The following is an 18,415-nucleotide window of genomic DNA, read 5'->3' on the forward strand; positions in this document are numbered from 1 at the left end:
GTAAAAGGGGCCAGTCGCCATGGGAGGTGACAAATGAAGAGGAGGTGGTACTAAGGAGGGACTAACAAACCTATTGGCAAATCAGAAGCCAGCATTTAGGACGGACAAATACACAAGCGAGTGGCAAATATGGGCGGAGAGTGGGCGGGCTTCTAGTCCCGACTCCTCTACAACAAGTCTCGCAGAGAAGCGCATGCACGCTGGCTCTAGACTCTAGACTCGACCTAAAAACCTGGGGTGGGTCAGGGCCTGGGGAGGTGGCAGCTCCGTTTTTTAAAGGGCATATGTCCCCCCCCTCGTTGAGCATTCTTCAGGTCCCAGGACCTCATCACCTGATCGATTGATATGGGATCCCCCTTCACACTCCAGTGACCCCATCCACTGGGGCCCAATTTCTTTTAATAAGGGGAGAGCATTACATTCCCCTTAACAATGCCACATAGGCCCCAGAGTCCCCATCTCTCTGGGCCTGACACTTTGCAGTGTCCCGGAGAGCCCACCCCCAGGACGCTGGCTTCCTGCCTGGGAAAGTACACGCATACCATGCGTGCACTCTTCCAGGCAGAGAACAGAATTCTGCTCCCACCTGCGGGACCAATATAAAATACTGCTCCCACCTGAGCGGGTGCAAAGGAGTAGTGCTGGCTCCAGCCAGTACCCGGTATGGTGCAGGCTTGCGAGCCATCTGGATCAAGGCGTCCTTTGGGCTCTTCCTCAAGGCCCAATGCAAGGTGCCATGTGAGTGCCCTGGATGGACATTAGGGCACCCACCTGAAAAAAAAATTAAATGGCTGGTTTTCGGCAGGAGAGATAATCCCCTCTGCAACTAAACATAAAGCTGTGGGTACTCTGAGTGGGCACCTACTTGACAAAAAATGCCGACTCCCACCGGCTCCCACGATGGGTGCTAGCTGGGGCCATGGGGCCCTTGGGCTCTTCCACAGCCCCGACGAAAAATAAATCTGTGGGTGTCTTAGGTCGTTAAAATCATGATCCCAGGAGAGCTTACCATATTTTTATAAAGTACGCTTAGCTGGGCTCTGTGCCCTTCAGCTGGAGTGAATTGCCCCCTTCAGATTGTTTTTATGAAATTTTTCTATAAAAAATCTTATTTTCTTTTTTAATATAACTTTATTAAACATTTTTTATGTGATTGATGATTTTTGGGAAAAGAAGATATATTATGTTATATATGTTGATATGCTCACCCTTTGATAAAGCCGATATGCATACTTTTTATTGTCGATTCCAAATCTGCTAAAATCACTGGTATCAACACCAAGATTTTTCAGAAGCCTTGTGAATTTAGTGGACAGATGCCACAGGCAAGCACCCCTCTCTGAAAAGTATTCCAACTCCACTGCAGTTCAGCAGCTGCCACTTTCATGGGTAGATCATTATCTTGGCCAAAGTCCAATAAAGACATATCTAAGGGCGTTGTCAAGGACCTGACATTTACAAACAACTGCTGTTCGAGAGGAGTGCAAAGAATTGTAAAGAGTGTTATTCTAGTAATTCACAATATATTTAAAGCAATGCCCAGGATTACATTAACAATTCGCCTACCTGTATCATGTCTGTTAAAGCTAGGTGGGTGGCGTAAGTTTGATGATCTAAAAATTGAGTTGTGGTTCAAAAAAGTTAAAAAAGGACCTCCACAAGGGAGTACATGCTTTTTGCAATGGAAAGCAGGCAGTTCATGAAGCGTCCGTTTGTTTGTCATCATTAACTGTTGGACTCTGGGATGTTAATCATAATAGTTGAAAGTTCTGAAGCCTTCCAACTGGCTTGGTTTTCGTGACCGCTTTGGAGACATGACCGCTGCTTTTTTGACATACATCCATAAGTTTAATTGAGGTTTCAATTTAAACTCTTATCTTTTCCTCTATTGGTTTCTACAGTGCATTCGTGGACGAAAGGCAACACTGGAAGAGCTACAAACAGTTCACTCTGAGGCACACACTCTTCTCTATGGTACTAATCCCTTGAATCGGCAGAAACTGGACAGTAAGTAACTTTTTGGTACCACTATGTGGAGGTGGGAGGATCAGAGGTGGAAGGAGTAGGAATTGCAGTAAGTGAACTGGGACTCACCCTGGCTCAGTGTAGACCAGTTATGGACCACAGTATGTAAGATCAAATAACTGATGGACTGATACTGAACCACAGTGTTGCAGATGGATGGAAGTGGATTTTTAAGTGTGAAACAGCATGGAGTGTAAAATCGCACTAAGGCACAACAATGACAAGTTTGGGACTGGCTTGGCTTTACATATATGGCAGAGTGAACTCTCTCACTCTACAGCATGGCATCAGTAGAATCTCTGCTCATAAATTGAGGCCAAGTTATATCAGGCCCTTTGAGTGTATATGTTAATTTGGATCTTGTGGGCATACATTCAGTCAGGCAATAGCAAGCTGTGGGCAAAAAATGACTCCAAGAGATAGTGGCTGTGGGCATGCATTGAGTCTAAGAAGCATTCTCTCAGTGGTTGTTCAATAGGTGCAAAGGATGTAGAGCTGTGCGGGCACTTGGTTGAGTCAATGAAGGTCTTGTAGGCATTCACGATTCAGAGCTTTCTCAAGTGCCAGGGGCATATATTAAGACCTGCGGGCATAAAATGTTTCCCTGTGACATTGAGCACTGTCGATATACTGACTGCAAGTATTAAATATCTTTTTGGAACACATGAAGCGGTTGTATGTTTGAACAATGACTTCCCCAACCACGACTTCCCTATCAACGAGGTCGCAACCACGACCTAGTCTAAACCACAATTTATTTTACCACGCATTCCTTTGCCACAATTTTTCGTGATAAAGGAATGCGTGTTAAAAAAATGCTTTACAACCAGTACCCCGATCCTCCATCCCTTAAAAATGAATCCCCCTTCCTAAAATACGATCTCAACCCCCTTAAATCTAATCCCCCTTTCCCTTATATTAATCACGAAACCCTCCACCTCCTAATTATGTACTCAACCCCCTTAATTCTAATTCCCCTCTCCCTTTTAATAATCACGAACCCCCCACCTCCTGAATTCGATCTCAACCCCCATATATATAATTTCCCTTCTCCATTTTAATATTCCCGAAACCCCTACCTCCTAAATACGAACTCAACCCCCATAAATCTAATTCCCCTCTCCCTTTGAATAATCTTGAACGCCCCCCACTTCCTAAATCCATTCTCTACCCCTATAAAACGAACTCCCTTCTCCCTGTAAATAATCAGGAAAACCCCCACTACCATAAATATATACTAAATACTAATCCCAAACCCCTTTTAAACTAACCCCTAACCCCTTCCCCATAAAAATTAACCCCTCTTACCTGTTTCTCCGCGACTGCGACGCTCCTCCTAACTCCGCCCTGTCCGAACAATAGGCCGACTCAGCCTTAACCACGCACATGCGTGGTTAATGCTGAGTCGTCGTTCGGGCAAATCGTTATTCCGTCAACATTCAGGATGTTTCCCCATGAAATACCTGGCTGTAGCATACTTTGGATCTAGGCAATACCTGGCTATGTAGACATGGCATATATTAAGGCCTGTTGGCATACAATCTTTCCCTGTGACATTGAGTACTGTCGATATACTGGCTGCAAGTATGAAATACCTTTTTGGAACACATATACCTGGCTGTAGCATACTTTGGATCTAGTCCATATCTGGCTATGTAGACCTACTTTAGCAGCATGTGATAGCGATCAAGTCGGCAGACATTTGCACAAGTGACAATTCCTGTTATGTACCAGAAATAACCGATATTGAGTAGAGGATGTGTGTGCATTTAGGTTAAGCATTATAGGCATAGATTAAGTTTAAGCAATAATGAAACCTCTTGCTTTTTAGTGCATGCAAATGATAGATGCCCTTCATTAGTACACATACTACAAGCAGTATTGAGAATTGTCAGCATGCATTGCATATAGCTGATCCGTGTCATCGGTTCTATTGTGTATAAGTTTTATCGAGATCTGTGAACATTCAGTACTAGTACTACATGCTTAATACATTGAGATCAAGCACTGTTGATCCCTGTGGACAAACTGTTTAACCACGTGAATTCTATTAGTGTGTGTTAAGATTTATGAGCATTACGTAGATTTTTCGGTATTCATTCTAGTGTGAAGAAATCCTAGCCGGTATGTTGTCGTCATGTGTACCTGAATTTATATCTAGTAAACAATCTACATTGACTTTAATAAAACATGAATTAACTGATGAGTACACAACCAGGTAGACTGGCTGACTTATTATCAGGAGACATGATTACACTGTACATTCCTTAATAGTGTTTCCATGACTTCCTCTGGAATACAGGACAATATTCAGTGTTCGCTTTAATACGCAAAAACCCTTCTGGAGCATGAGCACAGGCTGCCTTCAGAAGTTAACTTTCTATTTTGTACCCAAAAGGAACCTCCGGTATAGTTCTGTGCTGACAATCCATCGAAAGGTTCAGTCACCTCAAATTAAGTGGCATATCTATAGTGGTAAAGCCCCCCCTTCATCTCCTCCTCCTAGACTGGCTCTGAGACGTAAGAGACTGATCTCTCAGCAAACGTTTACAGTTGGCACAAAACCAGGCAGCGAGACTGATATATCACCATCCTCGATGGCAGTCCGCCAGACCGCTTTTGAGGCAACTTCATTGGCTTCCGATTCAACATCGCGCCAGTTTCAAATCGGCCTGCATGATTTTCAAGTCCCTTCACAGTTCCGGCCCACAGTTCATTCAAAAACTTCTTCTTAGGTACACCCCCTCTCGCAGCCTTCGCTCTGCTTCCCAAATTCTCCTGACTGTCCCCCGCTACAAGCTGTTGCGCAAGGGAGGCCGTAGGTTTGCCACCCTTGCTCCCAAGTTATGGAACTCTCTCCCTCTGGAGCTTCGTTCATGCACCGCTCTTCTTCCATTTAGGAAGCTCTTAAAAACATGGCTGTTCACCCAGGTTGCGGCCTAGCGCTTATGGCCTCTTGTAAGTCAGTTCCCCTGTTGGTCAGCGCCATGAAACCTTTGGGTGTGCGAGCGCTTTATAAAATTTTGATAAGATAAGATAAGATAAGATCCTACAACCAAGGCACCTTTTCTTTTGAAAAGCACCCAAATCTCACCTTGTTCATACCAGCCCTTGACTCACAAAAACGGACACCTTTACTTGTGCCTTCAGATGCATATCTGCAGCTCTGATCCCACAATTGTTGGCCTGCTGCTGCTTTCTAGAATTTTGCAATTTGCTAGGATGTCCCCAGGGAAAACACCATGTTTCAATACGTGCCCAGACAGCAAGAAAGGAACCAAGCTTTACTCCCCTTTGGTAATGCCCTTTTTTGTGAATACTCTTAACCACATATTCATCATTGCACTTCCACCTCTCCATTCAGTGGAGTGGCCTCTTTAACATCTGAAGTGGTCCAAAATAAAGTTCAACACACTGTGACCAACAAATTGTTCGATGCTCCTCTTCTGGATGTGCAGAATGAGATGAATCAAACTGATGTCAGCGCATTGGCATGGTGCTTATATGCTGCTCTTAATTTCAGGGCGATACAGAGGCACTGTGGTGCCTCACGGCTCCACATACTACCATGTAACATTCCTTGCTAGGACCAATATTCAGAACCAGTCTGTCACCTATAATATCATAAAAGTGAGGAATTTACGGTTAGAGTATCCACTTGTTCGAGCTTTTCAAAAGGTATGTAATGATTCTGCTACGATGTGTGTGTAATTCTTTTGCTAGCTCTAATTAGAATTTTATTGAAGATACTGACATGTTGCATATAATCACTACAAGAGCTTCATTTTTCATTCTGTCTCCTTCACAGGTTCCTTAACATCCATGTTCGTTCGCCTGCCTTGTGGGGGTGTTGGGGTAAGTTTTTGCTTCCTCATAATACAATAGAAGCCTATTTCCGACATTCACTTTTTTGGTTTGAAATTTGTTTGATTAGAGCATATTTTATTGCAAACTTTGTAAATTAATGTGTGTGTGTTTGTGTAAAGCTTGCGCTGCTGCTGCTTTATTTGACGTCTTTGGTCTGCGAGGGAAGCTTGCAATGCATCTGTGCTGATCTTATTCTCTGTTTGTGTGGTATTTCCTCTGCTGGTATCTCTACTTCACGTGAAGGAACTTTGTACTTTGCATCTAGTTTTTGTGTGATAGTAATTCCGCTTATAGAGGGAAACCTACAGAGCACGTGCTATATGCTTACGTTGAATTTGACCATAAAAATATTGCTTTGCCAAATACATGTTCGTGCAGAAGTTCATTAACTGGCATTCCTCTTAAAATCTTAGAACTAGAAACATCCATTGAAAGCAGCAAACATAAATGTTCCCATTCAACAAGGAATGATAGGCATGAAAAGCAGGATATTTGCAGAGGCAGTCTGAAACTCTGTGACACAGACATGAGACAGTGCAGATGTAGCCAGGGACGTGTATGTACTTTGACTGTGAGAAACGAATTAAGGAGTCAGTCTCTGTTGCAAGGGGAGACTCAATGCCCAAATAAACATTCATGCATCATATACTATATCATGCAGACAGCAAAATAACTTATCCCTGTGGAACGCAACAACTGTCCATACATACAAGGATTTGTAAAAGGTCATGTGACCCACCCTATGGGACTCCATTATAAGAGAATTCCACAAATGCATCACATGCCTCTCAGGACACTCGTATAGGTGTTGGGAGAGAATGCATTATCTTAACCCCTTGTATGTCTCTACTGAAGGGAAATTCAAATTGGCTGAGTAGAAGACACTAAACACTTGCGTGTTTGAGAACGTCTCACCTGTCATTAGCTACCTCCCTTGCTATCTCGCATTCCCTGATCCCATACTCCACTAGTGGGATTCCAACTCAAGAGAACCCATGTTTTGTAGTTGATGCTCATCAATTTGATTAATTTATTAATGATCACAAGCAGTATGCAAGGCAGATTTGTGTCTCGTACCATAAAATTGAACTTGCTTGTTTGCCCTTACTTGGGATTCGGTTTATAAGCCTGGCCTGTCTCCTCTCTTCTAGGTTGACAGTGACACAATCTGGAATGAAGTGCATTCATCGGGTGCTGCTCGTCTTGCTGTGGGCTGCGTGGTAGAGCTGGTTTTTAAGGTGGCATCAGGAGAGCTCAAGGTTGGTTATACTTTTGCTTAGTAGCCTGACAATGCTATGGTTTTTGTGCAAGGTAGTCTTAATAATGTGGGTTTGATCCTTTGTGCTCCGCTTTTGAAATGTCACATTAAAAGGTTTACTTCAGCTATTCCATAAAAAGAATTCCGCAAGTTGGCAAAAAAGTTGAATGCCATTTGTATCTGAATGTGTGTAAATTATAGAGAGGTTTGCTTTTTCAGCTTCCAGGCCTACGGCTCACCCCTTGAGAAGTCCTGGAAGAGATGGGGGTGGAATTATATCTCAGGAAATTTGCCATTTTTCACTAGGAAATTGATTTTTCATGCAAACTTGACCAGCTAAAGCGAGTGGGATTAATTTATACAAAAGAAATTTAAAATTTGCTGTTGTAAATAATAGCTTACTAGTTAATTGAAATTTGAGAGAAAAATATGAATCCTTTGGCAGAGTATACTGAATTTTGCAGCATCATTCACTTCGGTATTTCTCTGGTTTGCATACTCTTGCCATATAATGATTTAATCCAAAATAGTTTTGGGAAGTTTGACAAATATCTCTTGAATTTTGACAAAAGGTGGCTCTTGTAACCAGACTGCCAGAAGGGGAACCTGTACTGAACAACAAGTCTATGTTTGGCCTGGAGGTTTCAGAAGCATGTGAGACTATGCATTCTATATAGGGGGAATGTGGTCCATTTATCCAGTATTGGGGTATCTTTCATAGATTCACATGCCTGAATCATTCCCCGTCGCCTAGATGGGAGTCCCACGGTAAAATACAAAAGTAGTGCCATAAGTAATAAATAGGCCAAGAGAGGCCAAAGGCTATATCTTAGAAACCTATCTACGTCCTTTTAGGAAAAGGACCAAAAGTGATCTCCGACCAATCTGCATCAGCACCATCTAGAACACTCCCAACAGAAGCAGTTCTCCTCAGATTTTCACTGCACGTCGTGTGCAAGGGAGTCTCCCTGAGTGCTTCTCAGTTTTCTTCTCTTCAGCTCTTCAAGCAAGTATGTCGGACAAAAAGGGCCTCTTCCGCTCCTTCAGGACCTGTGAGAAGAAGAGGGTCCATGTTGATGACCTTCATAAAGATGGTCTTTAATGCCTTTACCCCAAACCTGAGGCTAAAGACTGTAAGATCTGCCGTACCTCTCCCAGCAAGACTCTAAGGGACAGAAAGGCAAGATTACTCTTATGACTCAAGTCTAAAGAACTTCCTCCTTCTTCGGCTGAGGAAGAGGACCGAGCGTCTACATCTAGCAAGAGGGCTAGATCTCAAGAAAGCTCTTCAGGTGAGGGAAGGAAACATCTTAAAACTTCCCAGGATATACCTGTTCATAAAGAGAGGAGGCCTAAACGTTCCTCTGAGCCAACGTCTTCTCCGCCTGCTACTCCACTCACAGAGTGTCCAAGATCATCTTCTACGGACTCTGTAAGTAAAAAACACCACAAAAAATCTGTGTCGACGACGACTGTGACCTCATTGTCGACGATGTGTTACGTCATCAACTCCAACTGTTATGATGATAGCTATTTCGTCTCCTATCTCATTGACTAGGATCTCTATCACGACAAGACTATCGTCGAAGTCCGTCGGCGAAGAAACAGTCGACGAGGCTACCGTCGACGAAGATTCCAACTACACCACCGTCAAGATGAAGATTCCAACGACACCGTCGACGACGACACCATTGACGACGGAACCGTCAGCGGGAGAGACATTGACGACGGCACCACAGACGACGAGCCCGTTGACGACATAGTTTATGAACGCGTCTGTTATCCTACCACCGTCCTTCCTACCATACTTATTTCTGCACCGTCTACGCACAAGTCGATGAGAGTCTCTCATTTAAAGACATTTCAGAGGCCTTTTCATGACTGTAGTAAAGTCTCTCCCCTACTACCATCCCACCTTTTAGAGGGCTTTGTAGAAGATGAGGATTATGATGATGATGATGAGGAGGATGAGGGTCTTTACGGAGTGGCTGATAGTCCATCTGAGCTCAGCATTAAATGGCAAGACATTGATGATGCCGATAACTACCAGGAAGAGCATTATTATCGTGAACAATATATGGCTCCACGTCATACCTATCAGTTCCATCACAGGCAGGAATCTCGTCATAGAGAAATAACTAATCTTCCTCCTGCACTTATTCAAGACCTACAGACTATGTTGGTGGATTATCTTCAAAGATTTCCTCAGCAAATTTCGACAGAGAACCCACTTGCACAAATAGAGGTTCCTATTCCAGTACCAGAGCCTACTTTACCTGTTACACCGGCTCCTCCACAGGGTCCACCTGACACTGGACACCAAGACACTTTCTCCTCGGATGAAGAAGTTTAGGAAGGTGAGTTGCCTAATCAGGCAAATGCTCCAGATCCTTGGGACGAATATATAATCAAAACTCCATCTCTGCCTCCGCACTTACTCTCTGATTCTCCTCCTGAAGACATCGGGGGGGTTTCATAATTTGATGCAGAGAGCAGCCACTAGGTTCCAGCTCCCTATTACTGTCAAACAAACAGACTGCTTTTTGCATGATTTTAAAGAGGATACTAGAAAGATCATATGCTCTATTCCTATCATCGATTGCATCTGGCAGGAGGGCTTAAAAATCATGAAGACGCCAGCATACATACAGGCGGTGCTACCTCGTATAGAGAAAAAATACAGTGCCGAAGAGAACAGTCCATCTTGCCTCGTAGGTCACCCGAGGCCAGATTCAGTCATATGACAGGCTGCTCAGAGGCATTCAAAAAGCCCTGCAACACCTATTACCACGCCTCCAGACAAAGAGGGACGTCGTATGGACCTTATGGGGAAGAAATTCTCTTCTATGGCAGCGGCATCAATTAGAGCTGCCAATGCTTTGGCAATCATTGGTCGCTATGACTGCCAAATGTCGTCCGATATAGCGGGATTGATAGATCTTATCCCGGAGGAACAAAGAGAGGAGGTCCAGTAGATTTTATTAGAGGGTGAGTTACCTGCCTCCGAAACGATTGTGCATTGGACATCGCCAACACTAGCTTTCTGCAATTAGCTGGGGCAGCAGTTCTTCGACGCCAGGATTGGCTTAAGGCGACGACTTTCAGACCTGAGGTTCAGACGAAGATCCTGGACATGGCGTACAATGGGGATTCACTGTTCGGGAAACATATAGATGGCGCACTTTTAGCAATTAAAAATGACACGGACACCGCAAAATCTTTAGGTACTCTACAATATTGGCGTATACCTTTCAGAGGAGCCAGAGGGCCAGGATCCACTACATATTGGGGAGGCTATAAGTCGAATCAACAGTATCGTCAATACCAGCCTTAATATCACCAGTCTTACAACCAATCGTCTACGGCTGGTTTCTCTCTCCAGGGAGGCCGTAAGCGAGCACAGCAACAAGGCAGTGACTCTGCCAGGAATCATTGAGCTTCTCAAGGTGCCAGTCCACTTTACTTCCCTACCTGTGGGTGCGAAAATTTCTGCTTATGTACAGCACGGGTACGAGATCACTTCAGACGCTGGGTACTGGACCTAGTCACCAAGGGTCACACACTGGAATTCGTCCAGAAACCACTCCGCCCAGGGTCCCCTTCCCCCTCGTCTTCACTTTTTGTGTAAAGAAGTCTTAATCATGCTTCTCAAGGAAGCAATAGAAGAAGTACCATCCACACAGAGAGGAATATGTTTCTATTCTTGTTTCTTCCTCATCAAAAAGAATTCAGGAGAATGGTGGCAGATTCTGGATCCCCACAAGTTCAACTAGTTTCTCAAAAAACAAACATTCCGGATGGTAACCGTTTCCAACATTCTGGGATGCTTAAATGAAGGGAATTTCGTGAGTTCTCTGGACATAGAAGTCGCATACTTTCATATCCCTATCCATCCAAAACATCGAAAATATCTACGATTCACAGTGACTGGCACCCACTATCAATTCAAGGTGCTCCCGTTTGGCCTCAAATCAGCGCCACAGGTTTTCACCAAGTGCTTAGCACCAGTAGCAGCAACTTTACGATCCTGGGGATCCAAGTTTTCACCTATCTCGACGATTGGCTGTTCAAAGCTCTGTGGGAACAAGAAGCCAATATTGCCACAACGGTACAAAAGGGGGTGGTGATGGACGGATCATCTGAATCAATCAAACACTCCCACCCAGTCAAAAGATCTGGGTTTAATCCATCACCGTTCTTTAGCCCACTCCGCCACCCCAGTTTAGACATGGCTATATGCAATTCAGTCTGACCCTGTGCCTCATGGGAACAGTCCAGCCCGAACTGCCAAGCCATGTCTTCCCTGGACCGGAAACAAGCTTCCGAGGACCGGTTTCTGGCATTCCAGCCGTCCTTAGCCCGGCTTGCTTGAATCCAGTGGCAAAGTGACCAAGGGACTCACGTCTGAGCATACCCTGCCACACTTATGGCGGCCAAAAGCGGTACAAAAGGGGGTGGTGATGGACGGAGCATCTGAATCAATCAAACACTCACACCCAGTCAAAAGATCTGGGTTTAATCCATCACCGTTCTTTAGCCCACTCTGCCACCCCAGTTCAGACATGGCTATATACAAATCAGTCTGACCCTGTGCCTCATGGGAACAGTCCAGCCCGAACTGCCAAGCCATGTCGTCCCTGGACCGGAAACAAGCTTCCGAGGACCGGTTTCTGCATTCCAGCCGTCCTCAGCCCGGCTTGCTTGAATCCAGTGGCAAAGCGAGCAAGGGACTCACGTCTGAGCATACCCTGCCACACTTATGGCGGCCAAAAGCGGTACAAAAGGGGGTGGTGATGGACGGAGCATCTGAATCAATCAAACACTCGCACCCAGTCAAAAGATCTGGGTTTAATCCAGCACCGTCCTTTAGCCCACTCCGCCACCCCAGTTCAGACATGGCTATATGCAAATCAGTCTGACCCTGTGCCTCATGGGAACAGTCCAGCCCGAACTGCCAAGCCATGTCTTCCCTGGACCGGAAACAAGCTTCGGAGGACCGGTTTCTGGCATTCCAGCCGTCCTCAGCCCGGCTTGCTTGAATCCAGTGGCAAAAAGCGGTACAAAAGGGGGTGGTGATGGACGGAGCATCTGAATCAATCAAACACTCACAGACTGATTTGCATATAGCAATGTCTGAACTGGGGTGGCAGAGTGGGCTAAAGAACGGTGATGGATTAAACCCAGATCTTTTGACTGGGTGTGAGTGTTTGATTCAGATGCTCCGTCCATCACCACCTCCCTTTTGCACCAATATTGCCACGACAACTTGTCTCAATCAATCAGGTGTTTGTTAAGCACGACTACTCGCCTGTAAGGGTCTCAAGGCGCTGGGGATCGCAGGTTCCAGTCCTTCAAGGAGGGGGTCTGTCGAAGAGCCTAGTTTTGAGGTTTCTTGCGAAGATGGAGAGCGATGCTATCTGTCTGAGGTGGAGCGGAAGGTTGTTCCAGGCTCTGGCCGCAATCTGGTCTTTCTGGTGCGGGGTACCGCAGCTTAGGAGAGCTGGGCTGATCGTAGGGTGCTTTAGGGTGCGTGGAATTTGAGTCTGCTGTTTAGGTATGCTGGTCCGGTGTTGTGGAGGGCCTTGTGAGCGTGAAGATCATTCCCAGGTTGCGTGCGTGGTCGATGGAGGTGGGCGGGCTTCCGAGGGTGGGGGACCACCAGGTGTCGTTCCAGGCGTCGAGGTTTGGGCCCATGATGAGTACTTCAGTTTTGTTGCTGTTTAGTTGTAGGCAGCTGTTTTTCATCCATTTGGTAAAGGCTTCCATGCCTTCTCGAAAGTTGTGTCTGGCGGTGTTGGGTTTGTTGAATAGGGAGAGGATGAGTTGGGTGTCGTCTGCGTATGACACAATGTTGAGTCCGTAGGTTCTGGCGATGGGGGCAAGTGGAGCCATGTAGACATTGAAGAGCGTAGGGCTGAGGGAGGACCCCTGGGAGTGTAGTACTCTGGGGCTCACTTTGAGCAAGGGCAAATTGAATTTGCTTCCAACTCAGAACATTTTATTTCTAGGAGCATCCCTGGGCACCGTTCAGTGCAAAGCATTCCTGTCTCAAGACCATCAAGTGCACCTTCAAAAATTGGCAACAACCATTTCAAAAAGAAAGTGCGTTTCTGTTTGGATATTCAAATCGCTCATAGGGATATGTTCTTCGGCAACCAATTTGATCCCTTTAGCGCGGCTCAAGATGAGACCTCTTCAAGAAGAGTTACAGAAACAAGGGCAACAAGCATTGGTGTCTTTTGGGGATGTTATCCAAATAACTGCACAGATGGTGGACGCATTCAGTTGGTGGTCACAAACAGCAAATATTGTCCAAAGTCTCACCTTTCTGCAAGACATCCCGGACTTCGTATTGACTACACACGCCTCCATGGAAGGATTGGGAGGTTATCTGCAAGATTTGCAAATCCAGGGAAAGTGTTTTCAGATACAGAAGCAGCAACACATCAACAGTTTGGAGCTGTGGGCCATATTTTTGTCTCTTCAGGCTTTCCTTCAAGGATAGCAGGTTCCTCAGTGCTGGACCGTACCGGCAATACGGCCAGCATGTACTACATAAACAAACAAGGAGGAACAAGGTTTGTGACGCTTTCCCAGGAAGTGCAGGAATTGTGGGAACGGACTATGTTCCACAGAATATCCTTGAAGGCAGAGCATGTCAAGGGTCAGCACAATACCCTAGCAGATTCACTGAGCAGGTCTCAATCCGGCTGCCACGAGTGGCAGTTGGAACAAACTCAGATTAACAAATCTTTTGGACATGGAGCAAACCAGCGCTAGATCTGTTTGCATCACAGTAGAACAAGAAATGCCAATATTACGCCTGTAGGTTCCCTCAGCCGGGGGCAAGGGTGAATGCCCAGTCAATGAGATGGTCCGGGATCTATGCTTACGCTTTCCTCCCCATTCCATTAATCCCCAAGGTGCTCAAAAAGTTGAAACTGGAGGGCTGCCGCCTGATTCCGATTGCAGCCCATTGGCCCAGATAGTATTGGTTCCAGGAGCTTCTTCTGTTGTCACAAGACAGACCCATTCGCCTTCATCCAACAACGACCATGTTATCACGGAACAGGGGTCCGGTAGTACGTCCAGATCCGCAATCCCTGCACTTGCACTCCTGGCTGCTGAATTCCTAGAGTTTAAAGATCTCAATATTTCACAGGACTGTCGGGACATACTGTCTAAATCCCGTGCTGAAAGCACTATCAAAATGTATCGTTTAAAATGGAAAAGATTTTGTTGTTGGTGTGAAACCAATAAAGTTCAACCAGTTCAAGCCCCTACTGAACACATTTTACCTTATTTACTCTCACTGGCCAAATCTGGACTCACATTTACATCAGACAAGGTTCACCTGGCTGCTCTTTCCAGGTACAAGAAATCTCTGCAGCCTCCATCTTTATGTTAGTCTTCTCTTCATTTTATTGAATTCATGAGGACTTTTTCGCACTTTCCCTCCTGTGCAGAGTGGGAACTCAACGTGGTTTTAGCACAACTGATGAGACCACCCTTTGAAATGGCCCACAAAGCAGAACTCAAATACCTCACATGGAAAGTAGCCATCTTACTGGCACTTACCTCTGAAAGAAGGGTTAGTGAGATTCAAGCTTTTACGATCAAAGAACCATTCTTACGCTTTAGACAGGACTATGTAATACTTCGGACAAATCCTAACTTCATTCCAAAGGTACCCACACAATTTCACTTGAATGTACCAGTAATGCTACAAACTTTCCTTCCAAATCCATCCAGTCCAGCAGAAAGAACCTTGCATTTGTTGGATGTGAAAAGGTGTTTGAAGTTTTATCTTCAAAAGACAGAGGATATCAGAAAGACGGATCAACTGTTAGTGGCCTACGGTCAAGGACAACAGGGAACAGCTGTAACAAAAGCCACAATAGCCAGATTGGTCGCATCTGCTATTCAATTCTGTCACGAAAGAGCCAACAAATCTCTTAAGGTGAAGGCTAAAGCACACTCCACCAAGACTGTTGCTGCATCTACAGCTTTGTTCACTAGAGTTACATTGGACAAGATATGCTCTGTTGTGACATGGAAGAATGTCCACACGTTCACAAGACACTACTGCCTCCAATGTGCACAAAAGGAGGATGCAGCGGATGGACAAGCTATTTTACTCCATCTCTTTCATTAAGGGCAGATTCTTTGTATTTCTTTAACGACTATCTATTATTAACTTATGTTTAGAAAATCTGAGGAGAACTGCTTCTGTTGGGAGTGTTCTAGAGGGTGCTGATTGGTTGGAGCTGATTTTTTGTCCTTTTCCTATAAGGACTTAGATAGGCTTCTAATATATCGCCTTTGGCCTCTCTTGGCCTATTTATTACTTATGGCACTACTTTTGTATTTTACCGTGGGACTCCCATCTCTGCCTCGGGGAATGTTTCAGGCATGTGAATCTATGAAAGATACCAATACAGGATAACTGTAGTTAAAGATAAGTAACTTGTTTTCTTTTGCCAAACTCAATAAGCATTCTGTGCCAATAAAGTTATAGAAATAAGGGAACCAGCTACTGGCCAAACAGCGCCAATCCTGTCAGCATCGTTTTCAACATTGCAGTGGTGGAAATATGCTTCCCAACATTTGGTGGAATGCTCCTTCTGCAGCTCAGTGACCTCCAACTCATCGAAGTACAGGTAGGGGCTTTACTGTGTAGACCTCCCCATTGTGCCTGCCTTGCAGACACATTACATTTTTCTCTTCTTATAAAAATAAATATGTTGAACCTTTCACAAAATATGCTTGAAATAAAGGGAGCACACACTCTTCGCACATTTACCGGCTGACATTAAACCTGAGATGATGATACTTCAAAGGGATTAGATTAAGCTTCCCTGGTAACCTCTTACCTGTGAAATGCAGCATTCATCCCTGCCATTGCTCAGCTGGGTTCCTGTGGAGTGTGTCTTTGCATACCTAAGCCTATCCTTGAAGACCTAGACACTTTGGCAACTAATAGAAGTCCTCCACTAAAGCTAGATAAATGGCTGAGAATACGCATGTAAGCACTGGCAAATAACAACAACTCATGTACTTGTTCAGTGGATGATGGTATGCCATTTTTGGTATGTGACTAAAATATAGCTAGCGGTAAAAACCTGCAAGACCTGCCTGTTGTCCACAGGGAATGATGCCCTTAAAAGACCTCTAACAGACCTGATACTTCTCCGTTATTGGATCTTTCATAGATTCACATCCTTGAATCATTCCCCGACAAAGTGGAAGTCCAATGGTACTACAGTAAAGCAGTATGGATCACTATCATAGACTATAAAGGGTTGTGCAAAAACTGTTCAGAATAGAATGTGGAAACACTAGTTAATATATGTAACTCACTTTAAATAATTTAATGATGTTTCTGAGATTTTAAAAAGTAAATCCTGGTCTACAGAGAATAATAGTTTTTAAGCAAACTAATTTTGTACTACTTTGCTACTTCTCAATCCTCCTAATTACCAAAGGCTGGAGAGGGTGTATAAGCTCATAGGATACACCAGGAGAACAGCAAGAACGAGTGTGAGAGGAGGGGACAAAAAGAAGAGCCACAAGAAGATAACATTGAGGATTAAGATACCTCGAGGACAGGAAAGGAGCAAGGAAGGCAAAGAAAACATTCTCCTATTTGACCTGAATTTCCTAGTTTGTCACATGTTCCTAAATTACTTATTAGTAAAGCAGCTCAATACTTTACTCCGATTAGATTTGACTCACAAGTTATAGTTCTTTCTTGTGAGCACCCTCTTCCTTCCCCAAGTCTCTCACAGTGTCCACTTGTAGTGTAGTTCCGATATTCCCAATAGGATCTGCGCATTGGAATAATATATCCTATAGATGTGACGTAGGACTTAGGTCGACTAGGTCTCTATCGAATATATTAGACTGAATTGTGAGTGCCAGCTAGCTCAGAGGTCACTAGAAACTTTCTCGAATACACAAGAAGGCATTAGTTTCTGACAACCGCATAAACATGACAACTTTGTTTCCCCAAGATAAAACATATCTTCATGGTCGTGGAAACAATAGATAGATATTTCACTCAGTCAATTGTGCATGCTTCGTTTCATCAGAGGTGCAGAGAAATAGAGAGACAGGCGTTTTCAATAGACATATTTATTGACCAGTCTTCTTTCTCATGCAAAAGAAATGAACTGCTACAATCGTAATACTGGTTGTAAAGTATAATGCGTACAGCACATAGAGTATTATAAAATAATACTGTAAAAGCATGGTATGGTTTCTAAGCCATAAAATACATACATAAATAACAAAGACTAAAAGTACTCAACTGGTGCTTCTAAAATACGCCTACCCCGATGTACCTAACCTAAGTCTAGTACGAGGGAAGAAGTAAGTGTGGTGTAGCATAGGTTTATTTTCTTTGCCAAGAATCTATCCAAGTTTCTCTCAGGGTCTAATCAGCTCCGAACCTTGGTTTTAGAATGAAGGAGGTCTGGTATCTCTGTCTCGGGACTCGATTTCCCAACACCCTGCAAGGGGAGCTTGGAAACACTGGAGCTGGATTCTCAGCGAGAGAAAGGCAGCCTCTCTGTCAGTGCATCAGCTGGAGGGTCGGCTTCCTTCGGCACTTGCTGTAGTGAGCTGCGTCGGGCAAGTATATAGTCGAACTGCTCCAAACCACCGTGTGTTTGCTAGGGCAAGTGTGGGCATATTTATACCTTGAAGATGCCTGGTTCGACGTAAAGTCTGACATAATAATTTCACCACGGAACCCCAAGGGAATGGTAGTTCTTTGAAAACGCCATGATTTCTAGGACAAATAAATATTCAAGAAAGGGGATGTCCCTGACTGCTGAAGCAGAGTTTTCCGAAAAATCGTTGTGGCTTTTTGGAACTAATGGAAGTAGCCATGCCTGTATTTGGACTGGATGGGTTATGTCTAAATATTGTTATGATTTCTCTGCCTGTATAAGGGCAAGGTGAATTATACCTATATAAGGGCATGAATTGGTAAATTACACTAGGGTCCTAAAACGCTATACAACACACTCTTAATTTTGAATATTAGCATCAACATGTCAGTGAGGCAACTGTTAGGTAAACAGTAAGCATAGTTTTTGGGTGCAACACATTAACCTTGGAGGCAATCAGCGACAAAAAGTTTAAGTATGTGGTAAGTTGGCACAAAATTCTAGTAATATATATATATATATATTACTCTATTGTTACTCTTTTCCTATGTTTACTCCATGCCCGCCACATTTCCACTATATACACCTTGTT

General features: G+C 44.3%; 1 protein-coding gene across 4 annotated transcripts in view; it reads left to right on the top strand.

Annotated features, from left to right (window-relative positions):
• Nucleotides 1-18,415, top strand: part of HDAC4 (histone deacetylase 4) — a 1,308,595-nt gene that overhangs the window by 1,065,327 nt on the left and 224,853 nt on the right. For all 4 annotated transcript variants that reach the window (XM_086956254.1, XM_086956256.1, XM_086956255.1 and 1 more), the window contains 3 exons: nucleotides 1,902-2,007; nucleotides 5,834-5,880; nucleotides 7,044-7,151. In XM_086956254.1, the coding sequence (XP_086812380.1) occupies nucleotides 1,902-2,007; nucleotides 5,834-5,880; nucleotides 7,044-7,151 (261 nt within the window). The remainder of the gene's footprint in view (nucleotides 1-1,901; nucleotides 2,008-5,833; nucleotides 5,881-7,043; nucleotides 7,152-18,415) is intronic.

Source organism: Lissotriton vulgaris, chromosome 2_1 (genome assembly GCF_964263255.1).
Source record: "Lissotriton vulgaris chromosome 2_1, aLisVul1.2, whole genome shotgun sequence".
NCBI classification, from domain to species: Eukaryota; Metazoa; Chordata; class Amphibia; order Caudata; family Salamandridae; genus Lissotriton; species Lissotriton vulgaris.